The following is a 22971-nucleotide window of genomic DNA, read 5'->3' as shown; positions in this document are numbered from 1 at the left end:
CAAAGCTTGAAAGTAGTTATTCAATGAATGGTAGAATGAATTGTTATTAGGGACAGGCAAAGCTTGAAAGTAGTTATTCCAATAAATGGTGGAGTGGAACAAAAAAGAGTAGCCTCTTATGATAAAACTTTAAAATAAAGGTTATTAGACGACCTTCTCTTGATATCTTTTTATTATACACATACTTTTTAGTAGTTTTTTTTTTTTTTACAAAGGGGAAGGAGCTATTGATAAGGTTTGAACACTCCACCTCAACATTTTAATTTTTTTTTTTTTTGTTTAAGGTAGAAAGCTCACCAAGTGAGCTTGTGATCTTCTGTGTTCTCTAAAAACAGGCAATTGATCATTTATATAAACAAAATAGATTTTTTTTGGTTACACATAAAAAATAAAAAAACAAGGGAATATTTATAGTATCCAAGATCATAGACGGGCGGAACCACAATGGTGGCTATAGTTCCACAGAACCTAGTACTTTTGGTTCAAACCTTGTATTTGCGTTAAAAAAATCATCTAATATGTACAAATAATCTATCAAGAACCCAATAAGCAAAGATAATTGTGATCCAGAACCCATAACCAAATATCGTGGCTCCGCCTCTGACCATGAAGGAAGTAAATATTTCTAAAGAGAACCACATGGAAAATATATGCAATTAACCCGGAAGATGAAGAAAGATTAGAGTAACATAAGTTTAACAGAAGTAACCACCAGTCCACCACTATATCTCGATCGTTGAAATGTAAGACCTTTTCCCTCTGATAAAAAAATATACTATCCCATGGGCCTTCCAACAACTGTGAAAATAGGTAATTAATAACTTTCTAAACCGGTTCAAATTTGGCCTAGTTAACATGCATTAGCAGATCAAGACAACCACACTTTTTCATTCAGCTTCTGTGATAATTCTTTGCGTCCGCAATGGCTTATTTTGAATGCTTCCTGGGGCACTGTGAGCTTTCCTCCTCTCCTCTCTTCGCCTCTCAGATTCAGTGATCTCACGTATTTGTTTGGTTGCCTTGTAGATTGGTTTTGGCAAGTGCCTGTGTCTGCAAAATCATAACAAAGGGGAATGAAGATAGCCTCTTTTGGGCTCACGGGGAGTCTTATCAGATATCTCCAAAGTAGCAAATATATGTACACAGAATTGACCATGATAATCATCTTCTTCTGAACTTCTCACTTAAGCTTAACCATGCAGCTTTTGTTTAGGCTTGTGAGTTAGAATAATATAGGTCTCAGTGTAACAAGCTTTTCACACTGGGTGAACATGATCTTACATGCCAGTTAGCAAAATGATTAACTATGATTTGCTACCAACGGCCTAAAGGCCCTAAGACAAGAATATTAGTCATAGTTGAACAGTTACCTGACAATGCGCTTGACTTCAGGAAGATGTTTGTAACGATTCTTGACAGCCTCCAAATACTCATGTTTTTTCCGTTCTCTTGGCAAAATCTGCAAGAACATAATTTTCAGCTTTTACATCCAGATTGATGCGAAGAAAAAGAAAAACAGAATTACAGAACAATCAAGGAAGCTTAAATCAAATAGCATTCTCTTTCCATTTTCTTTCAAAACAATAGTACGATATTCACACTCCAGAAATAGTTGGGCCCAGATTATTTTGTTCATTAATGAAGGCAAAAGTACAGTGATGCACATTAAGAAGCTTCAAAGGGAAAAGGCAGAGATAATTGGCTAGTTGTCCTAAATATTGTCAGAAGCCAAACTTACAAGAAAAGGTTTTGGGACAATCAAAAAGCTATACCTGAACAACTCAATATAAAGGCAACAGAATATATCAAAAAGTCCTTTCAAGAGAAGTTCCCAGACAAAATCGAATTTTTTTTGTTTTTGCACAACAGTTCCTGCACACTCAAATGTTAATCATTTCACAGGTTATATCTTTCTCCCCTTTTCCTTTCCAAACTTTTTGTTTACTGGCAAGGATTTATATATCTTCATATTCGGGTGTTTTAAGGATTTATATCTCTTCATGTTTGGGGTGTCTTAAGAATTTCCTTTTCATATATGCACTTACAGCTATATCTCTTCCCGTTCTTTTTCTTCTTCTTTTTTTTTTTTTTTTTTTTTTTTTTTTTTTTTTTTTTTTTACTAATCATACTACTAACTTGTGCAACAATTCTAATGAAGAACCATAAAGTTTTTTCAAGTTTCGGAATCTCCTTTTCATGTACATGCTCACAGCACTCTAATTAACAAACTCTAGTAACTCATTATTCTGTGAGTCTAAGAGTTCTACTGAAGAAATGTAAAGTTTTTCTTTGTTTGTTTCCAAAAACTAAAACCGGAAATCTCTCCACACTAAGCAGCCCAATAAACTAGAACGGATGGAATATAAAAACTTGCGACCTCTTGATCTCATTTTTTTTCAATCATAACCACCGTGTTGAACCCAAATCCACAATTAAAAAGGAACAAGAGAGAGATTAAGAAAAATCTCAGATAGATTCAAACCCATAATGCATCAAAAACAGAAGTGGAACATGTACACACATTCCCAGAAAACAGTATATAAACAAAAAGAATCAAGCAGTGTAGGTACATACAACTCCCAATTGTTCAGATGCTTTTGATTTCCAAAGACGAAGGTTGGTATCATCACTTCCTGAGATAATATAACTTGCATCGCAACTGAACTTGACACAGAATACCCTGAGTTGATGACAGATGTCAGGAAAACACATTCACTTGAAAGTATTGAGCAGCTTTGATAAGCAGCCAAGACGGTCAATTATTATTGGGGATGATAACTAATAATAAAACAGAAAAGATGCTTCCTTATCAAGATATGAAGTGAAACCTCTGCATCCTCTTAGTGTGATACATTTCCCTGCTGTGACCGCCATTATATTGGAAAATTCTCACCTACAAAGTATGGTAATTCGGTCAAAGTGCTTAGGACACTAGACTAGGTGAAAAAATAAACTTGACAGGAACTTACTGATCTATCATAAGATCCAGTCACAAATTCTCGACCGGTTGGTGAATAATCTATATCCATCCTGCAAATAAACCACAAACATTAGCAACAAACCCTGCTTGTCAAATCCCAACGCATAAACTATGGTAAATAAAGAGATGATGCCTTACACTGAAGAGACATGATCTTTATGCACACATTTGGCTTCGTTTAATTTTCTAACATCATAACTGTAGCACTTGCCATCGTCATTAGCCTACATCGACGGGAAAAGTGAGGATTCATTGCAAAGAAAGCACCTAATATATAAAATCCATACTGAAAAGTGAAAACAACCACTAAAGATTAAGAAATCAACACTACGTGAGACTCAAGCCCTTATATTATGCATGCACTCAACCTCCAGAAATACAGCTAAAATGTATTCATTACTAAGTGTTCGCAGCTCCTTAATATCACTATCATGGTAACAAGCAGAATACTGAAGCAAAACAAGTGGTGCACCAGATACACCTCACATTTTGATAGAAGCGAAGTTAAATACAGTTATAGCAACATTTACACAAAGACAGTGAATTATCTCACTAAGAAAAGACCTTCCAAAAAAACATTCCCCTTTTGGTCCTATCTAATTTTGCAAGTTTGCGTTCATATTTAAGATGATTAAATTCTACATTCATATAACAATCAGGGATAAGGTGGGAGTGGCAATGGGAATATTGATGATGATGTCACACATCGTATTGGTGCAGGGTGGATGAAATGGAGGCTCGCTTCAGGAGTGCTGTGTGATAAGAAGGTGCCACCAAAACTTAAAGGCAAGTTCTACAAAGTGGTAGTGAGACCGACTTTGTTGTACGGGACGGAGTGTTAGGCAGTCAAGAACTCTCACGTCCAAAAGATGAAAGTTGTTGCGATGGATGTGTGGGCATACCAGGTGAGATAGGATTAGGAATGAAGATACCCGGGATAAGGTGGGAGTGGCATCGGTGGAGGACAAGATGCAGGAAGGGAGGCAAAGATGGTTTGGGCATGTGAAGAGGAAAGACACAGATGCCCCAGTGCGGAGGTGTGAGAGGTTGGCTATAGACGATTTCAGAAGAGGTAGAAGTAGGCTGAAGAAGTATTGGGGAGAGGTGCTTAGACAGGACATGGCGCAGTTCCGGCTACCAAGGACATGACCTTAGATAGGAGAGTATGGAGGACTCGGATTAGGTTAGAAAGCTAGTAGATAGTCCCGCGTATCCCTTCGTACTAGTAGTCACAGTTTTGATCCGTAGTCTATTGTCCTTTGATTCCTGATACTATATGTTGTTTCTTGTACTTCGATTATCTTATTTACTAGTGGTAGCTACTGCTTCTTTTTCTCAGACTGCTTTATCATGACTTTTTCGCTTTCGTTAATTTCATTTTCATATTGCTTTGAACTGTTTGTGCTTATCTGACCTTTTCTCATAATGTTGTCTCTTGAGCCGAGGGTCTTTCGAAAACAACCTCCCTATCTCGGAAGATAGGGGTAAGGTCTGCATACACTTTACCCTCCCCTGACCCCACATTGTGGGATTTCACTAGGTATGTTGTTGTTGTTGTATTCATATAACAATCAGAATTGTTTTAGCAATCGAAAAAGGACTGGAAGCAGGCTATTATTATCCACCTTACTCCATGTTAAGTTTAAAACATCACCAAAATTTGGGCACATACTTTTCCAAGGTCTATTCTTCAAAGAATTATAACATAATTTGCTAAAAACTTTACAATGGACTATCTAGTTTCTTTTAATTACCTTAACCAAAATTTCTAAATCTTATAAGCGTATATGTTATAGATTTATAAGGGTATATGTTATAGATTTTAGATATAGAAAATCAGGTCTTTCCTTGGCAAACAAAAAATCAGGTCTTATATTTTTTCTCAAAAGAACTTAATCCCCTCCACACCAGAAGTCCTCCCTCAAAGGAAAAATTAGCGCGCACGAGATGTCAACTAGAAGAATCCTTTTTTGTTCTTTCAGACAAACGTCATAGAATCTTTTTAGCTTCCTAGATATGACTTCATAAAGGAGCAGTTCTATTCACGGTCAGCTTCAAGTTTCCAACTCAATTTTAACCAGGACAAAGTAGCCAAACAGTGATCGTGAGCTAATTGGAAAAGAAATCCAGTGATCCAGTAGCTTTCCATAATCTTAGTGGTTATGCCAGGCAGATGTAAATTTCCAACTTAGACTAGAAAATACAGAGTTAAACATTTTTACACATATATCTATACTACGTCTGTAAATTTCCACAAAGAAGTCATGGATGCACCGATACTCTGCATCCATGAATTTCTTCACGTTTCTTTTTAATAAGCATTTAAATCATAACCCTCTTGACTAAGCTCAGGCCCCTGGGAAGACTTCCAGTAGAGACCAATCTCCTTTGATTTTCTTCACATTTGTAGTGTCAAAGTCCAGTTTGGATTAGGACATCATTGTTGTTTTTGTTGTTGTAGCAGTAGTAGCAGTTGTAATAGTAATGTCAAAGTCTGTTTTCAGGCCTATATTTTAGCCAAATTAAGCGGCTTTACTGCTAATCCGTTTCCCAGGAGTCAAAACTCTCATCTTATTGAACCTCTAGCATGACCTACCACTTATTCAGATGACGACATAAGCTACATTTTTTATCATATAATTATCTCAAAAAAGTAACATGCTAACATAAACACGTATTCTTGTCAACTCTATATCAATACGCACGCAAATATCAATTAAAGGGAAATACACAAAATTTAAAGTTGATCATTGACTAACAAGTTGTTCCTCCCATTTCATTTTAGTTCCAGTTAAAATCAAATCTCATAGTACCTTATCCCCCCAAAAAAAAATCAATATTCAAATTCACGTTTAAGTGGCTAAGACCTGCCACCTGTAATCTACATTTAGGTTACAGGTAACAACATAATATAATAACAAAACCATTTCTTGGTAAGAGGAATCAGGAGGTGATGAAGGAACTGAAAGCAAAAGTAAGATACAGGAAACGAGAACAAAGTTCTCATGTTGCACTCACGGCAGTAAAATTCATTGGCTCCATGGGATTCCATGCTATAGCATTAGTTTTTGTCTGCAAAAAAGAGATATTAAGTCAGAAATACATTTTTGAGAAAATACAAAGCAGATATATATTAAAATTGTTATCAAAGATATTTGGCTTAAAGATACGGAGGCTTCCCTTCCCATCCCTAATATGGAAGACTTTTTATCTTTGCTCTAGCAAAAGCTCTCTGTGCAAGTGTCCTAAAATGCGAAAAGCAAGAAAAAATGACAAGGCCACCTGAGCTTGCAGTGAGAAGGGACAAGGTAAGTGCAAGTTTATTAGTTTGCTTATTGAATAGTAACATGGGCTTGTTTTTTACATCAGCTGAATTATTCAAAAGCAGGTCCCAGCAGTTCTTTTAACATGACCACTGAACAAGTCATTCACTAAAAAGATATTCAGTGCCTAAAAGAAATGGATCGCCTCAATCACTCACACATTATCAAAATAAGTAGCTTATGGGCCAGCATTTTACCAAAACGAGACATTCGTTGGCAGTAATTTTTACAAGACAGTTATGCTGCTTACCGTCATAATAACCTTTCTAGCTGGCGTAGAAAGCCGTAAATCATAGATGCTTATGCTACGATCACTGCAAGAAAGATTAAATACGATACAATAAGTAGCTACATGCCAAAAATCGGATAACACTTGGAAATATTGCGAGCATCAATTCTGATGTAGTCACTGAGCAGCCACTGAAGTTACAATAACATTTTAGAATTAACAAGCATGGCATCTGCTATTCTAGCAGCCCATTCATGAGTACCAGAAAAAGAGCACAAAGCTCTAACTAATCAAGCACTCGAAGCAAAACTGATCATTTTTCAGAACACCTTTACAGAAGCAATAAGTTATTGATTTTAGCATAAATGTTGGGAAGATTCAGTACTGCCACTAATTAAATTTTTTAAGTTGATTTGACGATACAGAAGCTGCAACTACTGCATATATGTTTGTCCAAGACATTAACAACACAGATGCACACAATAGTGAATTTTCAAAAGGATAAGAGACATTTAATATGAAAAAGGTTATATCCAAAAAATGGGTTCTATTTTCGGCAAAAGACATAAATTTACCCTTAAACTATACCCCAAAAGTCATTTTCACACTTAAACTATCCTGGCGACCAATTAGACACCTAATATACGAAAAAGTGATATTTTTTACTCCCTGATACAATATGACCAGTTGCACTAAGGGAGAGTGTACACACTCTCTCCCCACATCAATGCCACGTCAGTGCCAAGTCAAAAAATCCTCTAATTTTTAATTTTATATTTTTTTCCTTTCCCCTCCTCCCCCACCCTCCCTTTCTTCTTCATCCCTACTCCCTTTCTTATTGCATAACCACCATTGTTTCCAATGAGCTTCAATATTTTCCGGTGAGCTTCCATTTTTTCCGATCTTCTTCATTTTCCGGTCACCAAATTTGCATCGAATCTACCTATAAAATAATAATGAGCTTCAATATTTCCGGAGAGCTTCAATATTTTCCGGTGAGCTTCCATTTTTTCCGATATTCTTCATTTTCCGGTCACCAAATTTGCATCGAATCTACCTATAAAATAATAATGAGCTTCAATATTTTCCGAAGAGCTTCAATATTTTCCAGTGAGCTTCCATTTTTTCCGATCTTCATTTTCCGGTCACCAAATTTGCATCTAATCTACCTATAAAATAAAATGGGAAATATTGAAGAAATTTGCATCAAATGGGAAGAAATTTTCTTGGGCAATGGAGAAATTGTTTCAAATGGGCAATGAAGAAATTGCACGAACTGCCCTTCAAATGGGCAATGAAGAAATTGCACGGACTGCCCTTCAAATGGGCAATGAAGAAATTGCACGAACTGCCCTTCAAATGGGCAACAATGAAGAAATTGCACGAACTGCCCTTTGGGGGGTGGCGGGAAGGTGGAGGAGAAGGGGGTGGGGTTGGGGGTGGCGGGAATGTGGAGGAGAAGGGGGAGGGGTTGGGGGGATAGTTGAATACAGAAGAAGAAGTTGCAAACTTTCTTTTTATAATAATTTTAAAAAAAAAAAAAAAAAATGGACCTCACTCTCCTATTACTTAAATATAATTTTTTTTATGCCACATCAGCTCTGGAGGGGTAAAAAATATCACTTTTAAATATATTAGGTGTGTAACGGGTCGCCGGGATAGTTTAAGTGTGAAAAATGACTTTTGGGGTATAGTTTAAGGGTCAATTTATGTCTTTTGCCTTCTATTTAAACATGCATACTACATGATCGGAAGATACAGATACCCACGCAAGTGTCAGAAGAAAAAGAAAAGAGCATGGAAACAACCTAGGCTTTAATCACCTTAAAGAAAAGGAGCATCACATATGAAAATATGAACCACAACGATAGCTTGATTACCTTGGGTAAAAGCAATTTGCAATAAGTTAAAACACAAGAGTCAGTTATGCATCTGGGCAGGAAACTTATAAGGTCTTCAATCCTTTCCCAACAAACAACAAAGAAAAAGAAGAAAAGAAGGCTCTAGATGAAAACCTTGCTGATGTTGCCAAAAGATTAGGTTCCCCTGGATTAAACCGAACAGACGTAACTGTGTCATTCCCCCATTTAAAACTATTAACTGGCTGAGACCTGGTTGACAAGATGAGTAAAATGTGTTAAAAACTGCATATAGCTGGGCAGAAAAGATATGAGAAGTAAGCGAGCAAACCTGTTATGGTTCCAAATGTCGACTTGAGCACCAGCTGTGGCAAAAAGATCACCATCCCATTGGTGGTCAACACCCCTGAGAAACGACAACATCAATAACAGTTTGAAGATATGAAGCTATCATGATATACTTGAGTTAATCATCTTGCAAGTGCAATAATACCAAATAACATACCAGAATGCATTCTTCGAGACATGAACAGCCAATGGCTGAGAATAAAAGAATTCAGTTTGTTAGACAATCTGGCACACCAAGTTCATGCATGGAAAAGAACAGAAATCTTGAAACGCATTTACCTGGGATGAGTGATCAGATCCATCATCTGACTCCATTAGAGTAGCAACAGGAACTTTCCAGAGCCTAACACTATAGCAAAGTAGCCCAAAGCACAGTGGGTTAGATATAGTACAGGTATATTTTCAGTAATAAATTTTGTATCCGCAGTTCACGTGAAGCCTTACGTGCAATCAGTTCCACATGATACAAGAATACGGCCATCCGTGGACACTGTCAAACCACGTACTGCACCCTGGTGACCTGGAAACTGACGTACTGTCCGCCTATTGTTTTCAAAAAAAAAAAAAAAAAAAATTGGGCACACAATCATTATAAGGTTCATGACTGGGATCAAAAGTAATTTCAAAAGAATACCCATGACCCGTTTATCAAGTACAAATGGGAACTGAAAAATTCACTAACATGTTTCTATTTGCTGGTTACAGATGAAAAACTACATATAAGTTCAAGTTAAGAATTTAAATAAGTGACTAACGTACCCCTCAAAGATAAAAGAAAAGAAAATGCAAACGGAGAAGAATCCCCCATCAGATTGATCTAAAGACAGAAAAGAGAGTTTCCATTTTTCAACCCCTTTATACTCCAACGATGAAACATTTAAAAGAAGTGCAAAACGTGACCAAATTGGAGATAAAGATATCCCATAAAGCTTGTGTCATATACCAGAAGTAACATGGAATTAAAGAATCTAAGTGCATTGTGAATCGGTAGAAGTAATGGGAAAAGAAATACTTACATTTAGTAATCCAAAATAATTAACCTTCTCAGGATCAGAATTTCAAGTATATCACATCCATACTTCAGAGTAATGTAATTAAAAGATATTTTCGAGTTCCAAATGCGTTTTAACTGAAAACGATGCTACAGGTCTAAGAGATTCTTACCTTACAAAACTGCATAATAGGGATATAAGATCACGCTTGTTGTAATAAAATACCAAGTAATAAAACACTTGACAGCCAAGTAATAAAATACCAATTGGTAACTGAAACAATTGCATTCATATCTACCTGGTAGCCAAATCCCATAGGCGAACATCTGCAAGAACACAAAAGAATCAGAAGCCTTACGTAATTAACAGCTATAATTGTAATATTCTCAGCCAGCAATACCTTGACGCATTATTTGTCAAGTTTAAAGTTTTAATATTTATTAAACTAGGTATATCACCAAAATGCTAACACAATTTGAAGCTATGCAAGAAAAATATAAACAAAAAAGACACTGAACAAAATCATACCTCCGTCCATGGAGCCAGAAAATATTCCTTTCAAGTGATTAGGATTCTTTGCCATGCAAGAGACAGCATCAATGTGCCCATCCATTGCTCCAACAAATGGCCTTGCAAATATCTAAAAATAAACAAAACTTGATTGACACACTCAAACAAAATAACACAATAAAAATTAAACACGGAAAGAGGAATAACCTTCTCTAGTTTTGCTGCATTCAGGGCGCGAACATATTCCACTGCCTTCTCTTGAGGTCGAAGGTTGGGATCGAAGTTCCGAAAAACTCTCTGATCAGCGTAGATCACTATACGAGTTAATATTTTCAAGACAACGAGGACATACATGATGCATGGTGTGAAAGCACAATTCCCCAACACAAAGTAAAAATATGATATGTAAGAGAAAAGAGTGGCCAAACCTGGAGATCCTGACTACGTTCACGAGTAAATTCATCTGTAGACCGAGATATCACTTTCAACCGCATATTGATCTCTTCACCTGCAGCTTCAAATTCAGAGTAACCAGAATTGAGCTCAGTTCGCACTCTGACGACTTATAACTCAAATAGCCCAGAACATATAATTAAGTAGTGGAGACATTGACTATCACCTAGAGATTGATTTTGGTGTTCCAAGTCACCTTATTGAATCCCTAATCAAAAGCAATTTGACTCTTTGTTCTTGGTCTGAGGAAAAAAAAGTTAAGGGTAAGAAATTCTGTTGACCGGGGATAGGTATTACTCACCCCCAAGTCTCATGGTTTTAGCATGGTCGCTTTATCCACGTGTATATGGCTTAAATTAATCTTGGATAAATTATATTTATTAGTATACCTATGATTCGCTTAATATTGTTGAGCTTTTATTACTCTTAACTAAAACGCATTACCGAGAACTTAGCTTTGACATACATCCGTCAAGACGCGTAACCGCGACCTTGACTTGTGTAGCACCTAAAAATTGAGCCTACTCGTCTTGATTAATTCATGATGATTCTTTTATTAAAGTGTTTAGGCCAAGACGCGCAACCACGACCTTGCAATTCTATTTACGTGTCCTTACTCGAGACGCGTAGCCGCGACCCCAGTCAAGACGATATGTTATTCATGCCATCGTTATGGCTTATCATTTGAAGTAAATCACTTTTTTACTAATTCGAGACGATTATTTTTGCCTTCTTTTTCACTCTTTCCTTTCTTCTTTGCAATGGTAAACTAAATTCATGTGTCAACTCACTCCCTTACAATTGTTCTTTCCACCCACTCTTTCTCTTTTATTTTTTGTCACGGGGCTTGAAATAAATCCGCACTCATCTCTCTCTTTCTCACATTTAATTATTAATCTAGGTCTTAAAGTTTTTATTTAGACCCATTCAATTCCACTCAATAGGCCTCGATTTACCTCTCCGAACCCAGTATAATACGCCAAATTTGCACTACAGAGTTCCAAAGCATTAAACCAAACAACTGATAAGCATAACTAAATTAAAACATCATTGAATCTAACAAAGTTTTCATCCCCAAACTCATCTAATCAACATCTTGTTTTTCAGGAATTGATGTTAAGGCCATTTACTAACAAACTCGTTGAATATTTTCTCAAAAGATGACAATGAAATTAGTTAGATACCAAAGCATATGAAACCTCCCACGTTAAATTTCAAAGCTTCCAAACCTTTAAAGTTTAAACCTTAAACCACTAGATTAAACTATGTTGGCTCATTTTTTGAAATTGGTAACTGTAAAACTATGTTGGCTCATTAACACACTTGACCAGCCCTCAGATTGATAAGCATGAAAAAAAAAAAAACACGTGATTAAAACATTGTAATGGATCTAAAAGCATACCTAATTGAAACTTCTCCAGAAACAGTGATGCTTAAGCTTAGCTAACTCTCTATATTGAACCATTTACCAATTCATGTTTCGTGAGTCGTGACTCAAATTCAGATGCTTCATTTTTTTTTTTAATAATGAATATGTATGCAAATATTTCACCAAGACATGCTTATATATATTGCTTAGCTCGAATTAAATCTGCAATCTAATTAACAACACCAAAATCCTAAGGACATTTGAGGAAAAATACTTCATATTTGAATAGGAAAAAGGAAAATTTCACTTGAAGTGCTATGAAGACAATTAAACACGCAGCATTTTTAAGGGCATACAACAACAACAAAAAAGAGATAATAACAGAGATAAGATAAAATATTGGACCTGAATGGAGTAAACTTACTTCACTGTGTTAATAAAGAGTCTTCAAGCTTGGTTTACAGAAAACAAAACCTCGCCGAAAAACTCGAGTCTCTTCAGAAAAGAAAACTGGGGTTCTCAAGGTGAGTTATGGTGGTAAAGGGTAGAGGCGGTAATTAGTTTGCTTTTGTGGTTAGTTATGTACTTTTCGCATAAATAAAAATGAAAATGGGCCTAAGAGTTGGAGTTTGCAAAGGGCCAAACAAATCTAAAGAGGAAAAAAAAGGGTAGCCCAACAAGCCGGTGTTGCGAAGTGGGCAATTTGCACGATTGACCTTCGTTGGGGGTGGTCTTTAGTTTTTGTCCCTCAAATTGCTGGTCTTTCATTTTTGTCCTTCGTCTAAAATTCCTTGAAGTTCTGGGTTCGAATCCCGACTTTGTCATAAAAATAAAAATAAAATTCGCAAGGCAAGACTTTGCAAAAAGTTCTGCCTTATGCGCCAGACTTTGCCTTGAGGCATAACTGCCGAAGAGGGAAGAACTTTGCCTTATAAGGCAAACTTTTAGTTATGTCTTAAGGAAAAGTTTTGTCTTATAGGGCAGACTTTGCCTTAAGGCATAACTAAAAATCTACCCCATAAGGCGGGGTACAATTTTCAGCATAACTAAAAGTTTGCCTTATAAAGCAAAGTCTATGCTTTAAAGAAAAGTTCTGCTTTATGGGGTAGACTTATAGTTATGCCTCAAGGCAGAAATTTTTGCAAAGCCTTGCCTTGCGTGTTTTTTTTTTTTTAACTGAGCGGGGAATCTAACCCAGAAGCTCAGGGTATTTTCAGCCACTTTTTCAAAAGAAGGACAAAACTTAAAGACCAGCAATTTTAGGGACAAAAATTAAAGACTAGAAGGAAATCCGCGCAAAAAAAATGTTGCGAAGTACCTATTTGTGAGGTCTAGAGCGGGCAAAAGTAGCCCAACAACCATCAACAGGCCCAAAATCAGCACTTAGTGGGCTATTTTCAACTGTTACACGGGAAAAATGGTGATTTATGGCTTTAGGTATCAAACATTTTAATATCGTTCCATTCGGTATTTTTATTTTGTTTCAATAGTGTGACGAAGAATAAATAGGTAAAACTTTTGATTTTTGACCTCAAAGATTTGGTCACGGGGAGAGTGGGGATCAAACATTTAATATCTCTTTTCAAGGTAATTGCGTGTAATTTCATGGAAAAAATTGTCTACACGACCCAGCCGCACATGCATCGTGCGTGAGCTGTTATTAATTTTAGTATGTATGAATTAAATATTAAATACTTAAAATGGCGGCCGAGTTGGTTGAGCACGAGATCTCCCAAACGGGGTTTCAAGTTCGAAACTCCCTGCATGCTTCAGTCGAGCTCGTCGCATGGGGTTTGCCTAGTAAAGTTTATCTCTCCTCTGTGATTTGCGGTTATTACACTGGAGGCTGGAGCATGATAAATATATTCTATGGATAATTGTACATATAACCAATTATGTAAAGAAAAGCATTTATTTCTATATGTATAGCATTATTATGTAACCATAAATTTGGGAGTTTCTGCTGTGTTCTAAAGACAATGTATATCATACCTTTCGGTTATGACTTTGCAAACTGGTTTATTTTGAAATGAGAAGTTTATAACTTAAAATCACATAACGAACTCTGTCTAAATAAAGTTTAAATAATTTCGTAAAATTAAGAAAAATAAAAAGGATAGGGAACACAAATATAGAGTGATGGTCTCTATCCGTTTAAAATTGAGTATTCTTTTTTCATTAACAATGTGTTTTTTTTTTATATAAGAAACTGGTCAAACATGTTATTGTTTGCAAAAAGTTACTTGAGATGACATTTGTTCTTTCTCATACTTTTTTGGCCTCCTAGAATTTTGCAACTCTTAACTTTTTCATGCTCGTTTTTAAATTTAATTTTTGGAAAAATGGATTAAAATTTAATACATCTTTACTATGCGAATATCTCAATTATTTTATTTGTCATAATTTGAATTATTTATACTATTACGTTAGCAAATATCGTCTTATATTTACCCTTGAATTTGTTGAAAGAAACTAGCGGATATCTCAAAACGGAATGTCTACCTTATTGATTAGGAAGAACTTATTTTTCACTTTACAGAGAATTGTAGTTGGCTAAAAAGGAGTAAGAAAAGGAATTGGGCTTGCGCGTACAAGAGAATTGGACTGCAAGGCAAAATGAGTTGATTCTCTCTCCCTCCACTCAACGCGAAATGGATTTTTGTCTTTCTTTAGATTTTGTTAATAAAAAATTCTAGTTTATAAATGAATAAGCTTGTTGAATTCTAAGGAATACACCAAATTATATTATACATTGAATGGATGAAAAGTTCTTAAAAACACTATCACTAACGCGTCACAACCTAAATTATATTCTCCATATTTTTCTAACAAAAAGTTAACATGACAATTGCATTGGCCAATATGGTTAACTAATAGTGGTCAATAAATTTGATATTTGACAAATATAATGTCCTCAAATAAATGATGATGTGAAGTAATTGGGGGAAAAAAAAAAGTAAAAAAAAAAAAAGGCACTATCATACATGATAATTTTCTCTAGAAGTTGCATACTGTAGTCGTATGTCTTTGTGCATGGGAAATTCGGCATTGCACATGTCTCAATCTACTGTATTTATATAACCACAAATTGAAAGTGAAGGGCACGGCAGCCAGCATAATCTTGGCTAGAATTGGGCCATGTCATCATCTACTTGATTCATGAATATATAATAAACTATTTATAGTCTTTTTTCTTCTTCCTGGTTATGAATGAAATACTTAATAAATAACTATTAATATTAGAATAAACATTCTATGGATTTGGATATAAAATCCGACTACTTGCAATTTTTAATTCACTCCTCACGTGCAACAAGTACTTTTCTTTTCTATTCTTTTTTCATCCTCTAAAAATTCCATCTTGATTGGTGAAAGGAGTCACGAAGCAAGAGTACAAGGAACTTTAAAGAAAATCCCAGAAGATAAAAAGGCTGCAAAATTAACCACAGGGAGAAGGATATTTTTAAACTATTTTTCTTCTTGAGAGCATATTTTCAAAAAGAGTGTTCGATGGGAATCAATGACTAAAAATAAATATAAAATATAAATAAAAGATGGTAGAAAACAAAAACACGCATGCACGCAATATTTGTATAAAAATATAAATAACATTTAATTTGGTACATATCGACAGGACAAAACCACAAAGGTTTGTCTAGGGAAAGGCCGACCCAACAAAAGTTAGTGGGAGACATGGAAATAAAATCCCTTTAATTTCATTTCTCTCACTATTATCTCTTTGTGCAATTACATATATAGTTTTCTCACTCTTTTTGAATTTGTTTGCTTATAAAATCTCTCTTTCTGAAATTTCTATGGACCCAATGCGATAAGGACGAGACGGACGTCTTGCTATTGCCATTTCTGTGATGTTCTCCTTGATTTTATGTGTGTCTATGAGACTATGCTCTCCCCACATAAGAAAAACTGAAATAAGCTACAATAGTGCTAAATAGTATATAGCTAATATGATTTTCTTAATAATTTAGCATTAATATGTTATTAAATAGAATTAGCCATAAATTTTACTGTTTACTAACAAAATTGTCCATCGCTTGAACCCCTTTTTTAGCAGGGTATATAACAAGTTTTATTATTTACCTTGGTTTAGTCAAGTGTCTTACATTCCTTTTGATTTGTTTAAAGTATTCTTTTAGTGACCTTTATTTAAGGAATGATGTGATATATTTAAGATCACAATTCAAAAGAATATTTCGGATAGATATTATGTATACGCATTCCTAGTTTCAGATCACGAGATTTAAAAAATCTTATTTATATTTTTAATTTTTGTGTTCAATTAACATAAGAGATACATAAAATAAAAAAAAAAGAAAATAATATCTATTTCCCACTAGCCACTTGGGGAGAAGTTTTTCTTAAAAAACAAAGAATGAAAAGAAATATCCTGCATACAAGTGCGTGCCTAATTCACCTTCCATATTTCAACAGACCATAATAATATACTCCTAATAATTTCATGTATGTATATAATGCATGGCAGCCCTTATATAGCCCCTATCTTTTTAATCAGTTAGCATTTGTTTTGTAGCCACCATCTTACATTCTTTTCTTCAAAATCTTGCACTGACGTGCTTCACAGTTTACAATTCACAAGTCCTCTCACTTGACAAGAAGCGACGCTGCTCTTTTAATTTAGGGAAAATAACCTAATAATACCACTTAAGATTCTATATTACAAAACATAAGGATATTTTTTCTTATTTACAAAATATATCAACTTAATTACAAAATATAACGGATCTGAAAAAAAATAAAAGTCCACCTTTTCCTTCCCTTTTTCCCCATTCTCTGTTTCATCCAAAACAGAGCCACCCACCCTTCCTTTCCCTTTCTTCCCATTTTCCGTTTCCTCCAAAAATTTCACCGCCCACCCTTCTCTTTCCCTTCTTCTCTTCTCTAACGTCTTCTTTGGCGAGTTCAGGCCACGCTTCGGTGGCAAATCTAAACAAACATGATTTGGAAAACCGCAGATCTAGAAAAAATATTGAGAGAATGAAGCCATTCTTCAAAATTAGCAACAATATATATACCAAATCATATATATAGACAATGCAGATCCAGGAATTCAGAATTTAGGTTCAGTTTGTTCAGATCCCGTTTGTACCATTACGAAAGTTCCCTTTATGTGGCAAATACCTCCGTCTTGTCAACCCACTTGAATTCCTCTTATTTTTTATTCTTGTTTTTTGTTTTCTACTTGTTGTTTTCTGTCTCTGTTATTTGAATATGAGACATTAGGAATTCCCATTTCTACTTCCTTTTTTCAAATTATAATTTCCTCTTTGGTCTTAGATACAGGCAAAAAGTAGTATTAAGCACTGGTCTCAAAGGACCGGAAACAACTCCAAACATCGCAAAAATAATTAAACTACTCGAAAATTCAACTATCATATTGGGAAATTTCACGAATATGAAACTTTCTGTTAATCTCAAATTCGATTATCGCACTATGCGGATTCAAAACTTAGAAAAATTAGCGGACTAATTTTGGATCTGATGAGATTTGGTTTCTCTTCAAATTTCGAAGTGAGACTCAAATTGTATTAAAGTTGTATGATAATTATATGTTGAGTTTGTATGAAATTTATTTTTTAAGTTTTATATTTTGTTGTAGTTGTATTAAATTTGTATTAGTATTGCATGAAAGTTATATACACTGTTGCTCTAGTCATATTAAATTTCCAAAAACCTAACATGAACTTTTTACAAATTTTATACAGTTATATAGATATTCCATACTATTTCTATACAGTTTTCATACACGAAAAATATGAGAATTCTAAGCCTTGAGCGAAATATACATATTTCATACAGTTTTTATACACAAAAATTGAGCGAAATTTTTAACCCTTGAATGAGATATACATATCTCATACAGTTTTCATACACAAAATTTTGAGAGAAAATTTTAAACTTTGAGCGATATATACACATTACATACACAAATTTTAGTACATGTTTTGTAAGAAATTTATTGGTATATTTTGTAAATAAAAGTCATCCATATTTTGTAAATATCTTTTTCTTTACGTATATATAGGTTATTCTTTAATTTATCCTTACGATAATGAACATCGATCCATTATCATTCCTTTTAATTTGTCCGACATTATGCAGATTTTCAGGTGGTAATAATCGTTTATACATTAGAGTGATTTATAATAATCAAAATTTAGAATTATCTGTCAAGAGTTTTGCGTGTTGTAGTATTAAGCAATACTCATTATTGAGATCATAAAAGTATGATAAAAGCAGGAAATATCTGATACGTTATCAGGACTTTAAGAGGAATAATTTACTAAGCAACTTGGCAAATAGCAGTTGGACCCCATTCTCTCGTTTTCCCGATTAAAGTTTTAAACACTAAAAAAGCAGTTGTAAACACTTAATGCAAGGTTGCAATCTTAAGGGTCATGAGTATCAAGCTATCAACCTAGAAAAAGAAAAGTTGCAATATCACTAGTTCATCTTTCTTTTATCTTATCCTCTCTCGCTACTTTTTACATGTCTGTCTCAAATACCAGAAAAGTATTTAACACGAAAAAAAAAAAAAAAAAGGTAACTTAGCAGCAGCTAATGTAGACCAAAATCCCAAGTTGACCAACTTTACACCTTAGTTGCACCCTTGATCATTTTCGAAAACGAGGCCATCAAGGAAATCAAGAGGTACGAGGTTAAATTCTATCAACCGAAAGCTAATTTTCCACTTTGGCTGCCACATAAAACGGCAGAAAATTTTAGAGCAGCCACAAAAAGAAAAAATTGGAAAAAAAAAAAAAAGAATAATAAAGAGAGCCAAAATGTAACGCAAATATTAATCGAAAGAAAAAAAAAATTCTTAGTCATGTTTCCTTTTAAAGAGCTAGCCATTTGATTTCTACTGGTAGTTCACAATGTGGTTGGTTATTATACACGAATATCTTTTCTCAATTTGTTACTCGAACTTAATTTCATGAAGTGCTACGTCAATTAGTACACTTCAAAAGTTAGTATTTTTTGATGGGCTATCCCAACAAGTGTGATTGACGTATAGTTTCTACCTTTTCGTGGGAGAGATAATAGAGTATAAATTGACTTGGCCAATAAAAGACTAGAGTTAAACCAAATGAGAACGTTGGTGATTTAATTATGAACAAAGAGCCAAAAGCATTGAGATTTTGAGAAGTAGGCTTTGTGTCCTACCAATAAGGCAGAAAGTGGGAAACCAATCCCATCAACATTAGAGAAAATAGGTTGGCGGGGAACAGTTGCACACAATTCTCATAATTTTTTGGGTTGAAAGTTGAAATAACATGTCAAAAAATTGATAATAGGCATGCTAATATGTAAATTGAATTAACTTTTTGTATTTAAGAATAACAATCATGGCACGAGATTGACTAACTAGCTGGCTAGCCCACATTCATATAAACATACTAGTCCCCCAAGGCCCATGTTAAGTCCGGGCCTGAACTCAAAATATAAAAATAATGCGTAAGTTTTATCAAATAAGTATAAATTGTGTCACTTTTTTTAATACATAATTAATTTAAGGTAATTGCAAGTTAATCATATTTTGTTTATAAATTTTCATAATTATTAAAGTTGGTTCGTCAAATAATTGGATAGTTTTTTTTCTTAGCAAATACCAAAAGGGCCCAAGTAATTCAAAAGATTCTATAAACTAACACGATAAAGTATAATAATTACAACTCATCGAAGATCATAAAATGGAAATTATTTTGTATTTTTATGAATTTGTCAGCATGCGATTGTTATTTATTGATAGAAATAGATTTCTTTTAATAGTTATTAATTTTTCACTCATATTTTATGTGTCAAGGCTTTATGCTAGTCAAATGTGTTTTTTAACCTTAGTTTTAGACGAAATTTAATAAATAACTAAATTCATAAAATGAACCTCAACAATCAATTTAGTTATTTATATATGCTTCATGCTTCAAAAAAGTAATTTTTGGTTAAACAAACAAGAGAACTTAAAGATAATCTAATCTTGACTAACAACTCCACCTTCATTTTCAACATTAAACAATTATCTTTACTAATAACTCTACCTTCATTTGCAACATTAAACAATGCCATTCAATAATTTTTCACTTCCTTTACTTGTAAGCACATATGATACTACTAAAGAAGTAAAATGTTGGATGTTTAATAGAAAGAAGCATATGGAGAGAAACATATGACGCAGGATATGTTTAAATGTAAAGTAAGACCTGATAAATGCTTTAGTTGGAAAAAAAATTGGCTCTAACAAATCACTCATACCTAGAAATTGAGAAGTCTTTTTACTAAATTATCCTTAATTAATAATATCAATTTTATATGATTTTTTGATATACATAAAAATTAAATTATCTAAATGAGGATACATGGAGCCCTTAACTTTTGGGAAAAAAATCTTGATAGTTGCCAAATGTCCTCCACATTTTTTTCTTTTTTTGGAATATAATTGCCATCAAACTTTTCAAAATGTAACTACATAAATAAAGGCCAAAATAGGGTAAAAATGAAAGTTTTGAGGTTGTGAGGACTACAAAACTCATGAATCCTCACTTACATATATATATATATATATATATATACTAGATGGTGTATGCCCGTGCGCACAATTTGGATTATAATGTATCTATGTGTATGTAGTTGTGTTTGGGTAGTGATAATATATATATTTTATATTGCTAGTAAACATACATAATTTTGCAATGTTTTTATGCATGCATATATATATATATATATATATACACATACTATGTTCAAAACACGATTAATATAACATTGTAGTTGGTGCTCCGTATCCAAAACTTTATTATATTAGTGTTTGCTATGAATACAAAGTTTGCAAAAATTTATTAATACTTTTTAAAAGAAAAGACTTGTTTAAAAGGAAACTATTTTCCTCTCTTTGAGATAAAACAATAGCAATATTTAAGCATCAGTTGATACTTTGAATTTAAATTTGATTAATTTAAAGGTGTAAAATATTCTATTGTTAATGTACGTAGATTGGACCTAAACAATACTTATTATTTTTGGATAATTCTAATTCAAATTATTAAATTAATTTTACATGTTTAAAATGAAATAAAGTAGGAATTTGAGTTTGTATTTAAACGAAGATAGAACAGCCTTCCTAAGCAAGCAAATGATTGAACAGCTCTATTCTGTTGTACCAAAAGTAATAGAAATTGTACAAATAATAAAGCAGATAGAACAACCTTCCTAAGCAAGCAAATGATTGAACAGCTCTATTTTGTTGTACCAAAATTAATAGAAACTGTACAAAGGAAATTGCAGAGGTAATTTGTTCATTTTCTTAAAAAAGTTGTATTGTACCGGCACGTGTCCTTGTAGCCCCTGACCTACTGCCTCTTTCTTTTCTAATAATTTCGCCATGACGGACGACGAACCTGCCCCAAACCCACATTTCTATTTAAACGAAGAACTACTATTTTTTAATTTTTGGTGAATATTCTTGGTTTAGCTCATTTTACTTGTCGTGTCGTCTTTTGCATGTTTTTTAAGGAAACGTCAATTAGAATTAGAATTTGACTAATTTGCTTTATTTATTATTTGATCTCCATTAATATTATTTTTTCTTTTACGACATTAATCTCTTTTCACATTTATTAGAGTAAGAATAAAAATGAAAAATTAATTAAATTCTATCTTATTTTAAAATATAAATATTTTAAGTATATTTATTTTAGTAAACATAACAAATAAATGACATGGCGGAATAGCAAATACAACTTAAATATCTAGATTAGATCTCGGTCTAATATAAGAAAAGAAAAGGAAATTGTATGGTTTACTTAACCTTCTTAACCTTACAAAAAAGAATAATATGGGGTCCACATTTTTTGCTGTACAATGATTTCATTTGCCTTGGTTTTATTTTTTTATTTTTTATGTATTGGTTGTTTTTTTAATATGTGGTCCACTTTTTTTTTTTTTTTTTTTTTTTGTACATGAGTCGGAGGACGGACGACGATCCTCCTCTAAACTCATGTTTCTATAGTAGTAAAAATATATATACTAATCTCTATGAACGTGTCTCGCACGTTATTCCCTGTCAGTCATAACAAATGTTAGATAATGTTATTTGACATTACATATTATTTATTTTATGAGCTACATAAATATTATTTGATCAACTCAATATTATTCGGCAACTGAATATGTAACATATGGAATATATATTAATAAAATAAAGACTTGGGAAAGACAATATCGTTTAAACAATAAGATTATATGTTGTATTATCCCAAAAGGAATCAAATATTTGATAAAAATCTTTCCACTTTTCAATATGTTCGTTGAAAATTACCCTATGGGTCTATTTAAAAATAATTTGATATTAATAAAATAACAAGGCCAAATAAAAAAATGAATAAGTAAGATATATAATACAAATACACAAAAGAATATTACCTCTTAGTCCACAAATGTCAACTGCAAAAGAAATAAATTAGTATTTTAAAAAATGGGAAGAAATAGGATTGAGTTCTTAGTAGCAATAGGATTAAGTATTACCAATTAGGAATGCTCTTCGAGATTTTTAGGTTTTAGAAGTATAAATATTAATTGGCTTAATGATATCAATTCCAACAATTACCATTTGACATAATACTTTGGAATTATCTTCGTATAGATACATTTGTGTTTCATCGTCTATTGAGCACGTCTTGAAATACTCGATGAATGTTGTTCTTCACCAATAGTCTGATGCTCTAATACATTGAAAACTTTGTCTTTTTTTCTTGTAGTACACGCATTTAACTATATTTAGTTATTTAAAAAAAGTTAAAAACAATTTTTTTGTCATGAAAATTAAAATTGACTTTGGGATATAAATATTTTACCTTATTATTCATCAAAGGG

General features: G+C 33.5%; 1 protein-coding gene across 5 annotated transcripts; it reads right to left on the bottom strand.

The window, feature by feature from the left end:
* Positions 1–640: 640 nt before the first annotated feature.
* Positions 641–12640, bottom strand: LOC132043963 (uncharacterized). Of its 5 annotated transcripts, none has more exons than XM_059434433.1 (19): positions 12488–12582; positions 10891–10936; positions 10670–10755; positions 10449–10538; positions 10260–10371; positions 10030–10057; positions 9184–9282; positions 9019–9088; positions 8897–8931; positions 8723–8797; positions 8548–8643; positions 6554–6617; positions 5999–6052; positions 3119–3204; positions 2970–3030; positions 2829–2893; positions 2575–2680; positions 1371–1459; positions 641–1050 (listed from the first exon to the last, which is right to left on the bottom strand). In XM_059434433.1, the coding sequence occupies exons 3-19, from the start codon at positions 10733–10735 to the stop codon at positions 888–890; spliced, it is 1359 nt and encodes a 452-aa protein (XP_059290416.1). In that variant the 5' UTR covers positions 10736–10755; positions 10891–10936; positions 12488–12582; the 3' UTR covers positions 641–887. The 5 variants fall into 5 exon arrangements, with proteins under 5 accessions (XP_059290416.1, XP_059290415.1, XP_059290413.1 ...); XM_059434432.1 differs by having other exon boundaries at positions 10670–10749; XM_059434430.1 differs by lacking the exon at positions 10891–10936 and having other exon boundaries at positions 10670–10749; positions 12488–12640.
* Positions 12641–22971: the final 10331 nt, after the last annotated feature.

Source organism: Lycium ferocissimum, unplaced genomic scaffold (assembly GCF_029784015.1).
Source record: "Lycium ferocissimum isolate CSIRO_LF1 unplaced genomic scaffold, AGI_CSIRO_Lferr_CH_V1 ctg32, whole genome shotgun sequence".
In the NCBI taxonomy this organism is placed as follows: Eukaryota; Viridiplantae; Streptophyta; class Magnoliopsida; order Solanales; family Solanaceae; genus Lycium; species Lycium ferocissimum.
This window is presented reverse-complemented; position numbering and strand designations above follow the sequence as displayed.

Excerpts from the sequence above, each read along its gene's own strand:
- LOC132043963 (XM_059434430.1), bottom strand. The coding sequence starts at position 10,735 with ATGCGGTTGAAAGTGATATCTCGGTCTACAGATGAATTTACTCGTGAA. Across the intron at positions 8,644-8,722 it reads GACATTTGGAACCATAACAG|GTCTCAGCCAGTTAATAGTT; the intron begins GTTTGCTCGCTT and ends CTTGTCAACCAG. Across the intron at positions 2,681-2,828 it reads CACACTAAGAGGATGCAGAG|GGTATTCTGTGTCAAGTTCA; the intron begins GTTTCACTTCAT and ends TCATCAACTCAG.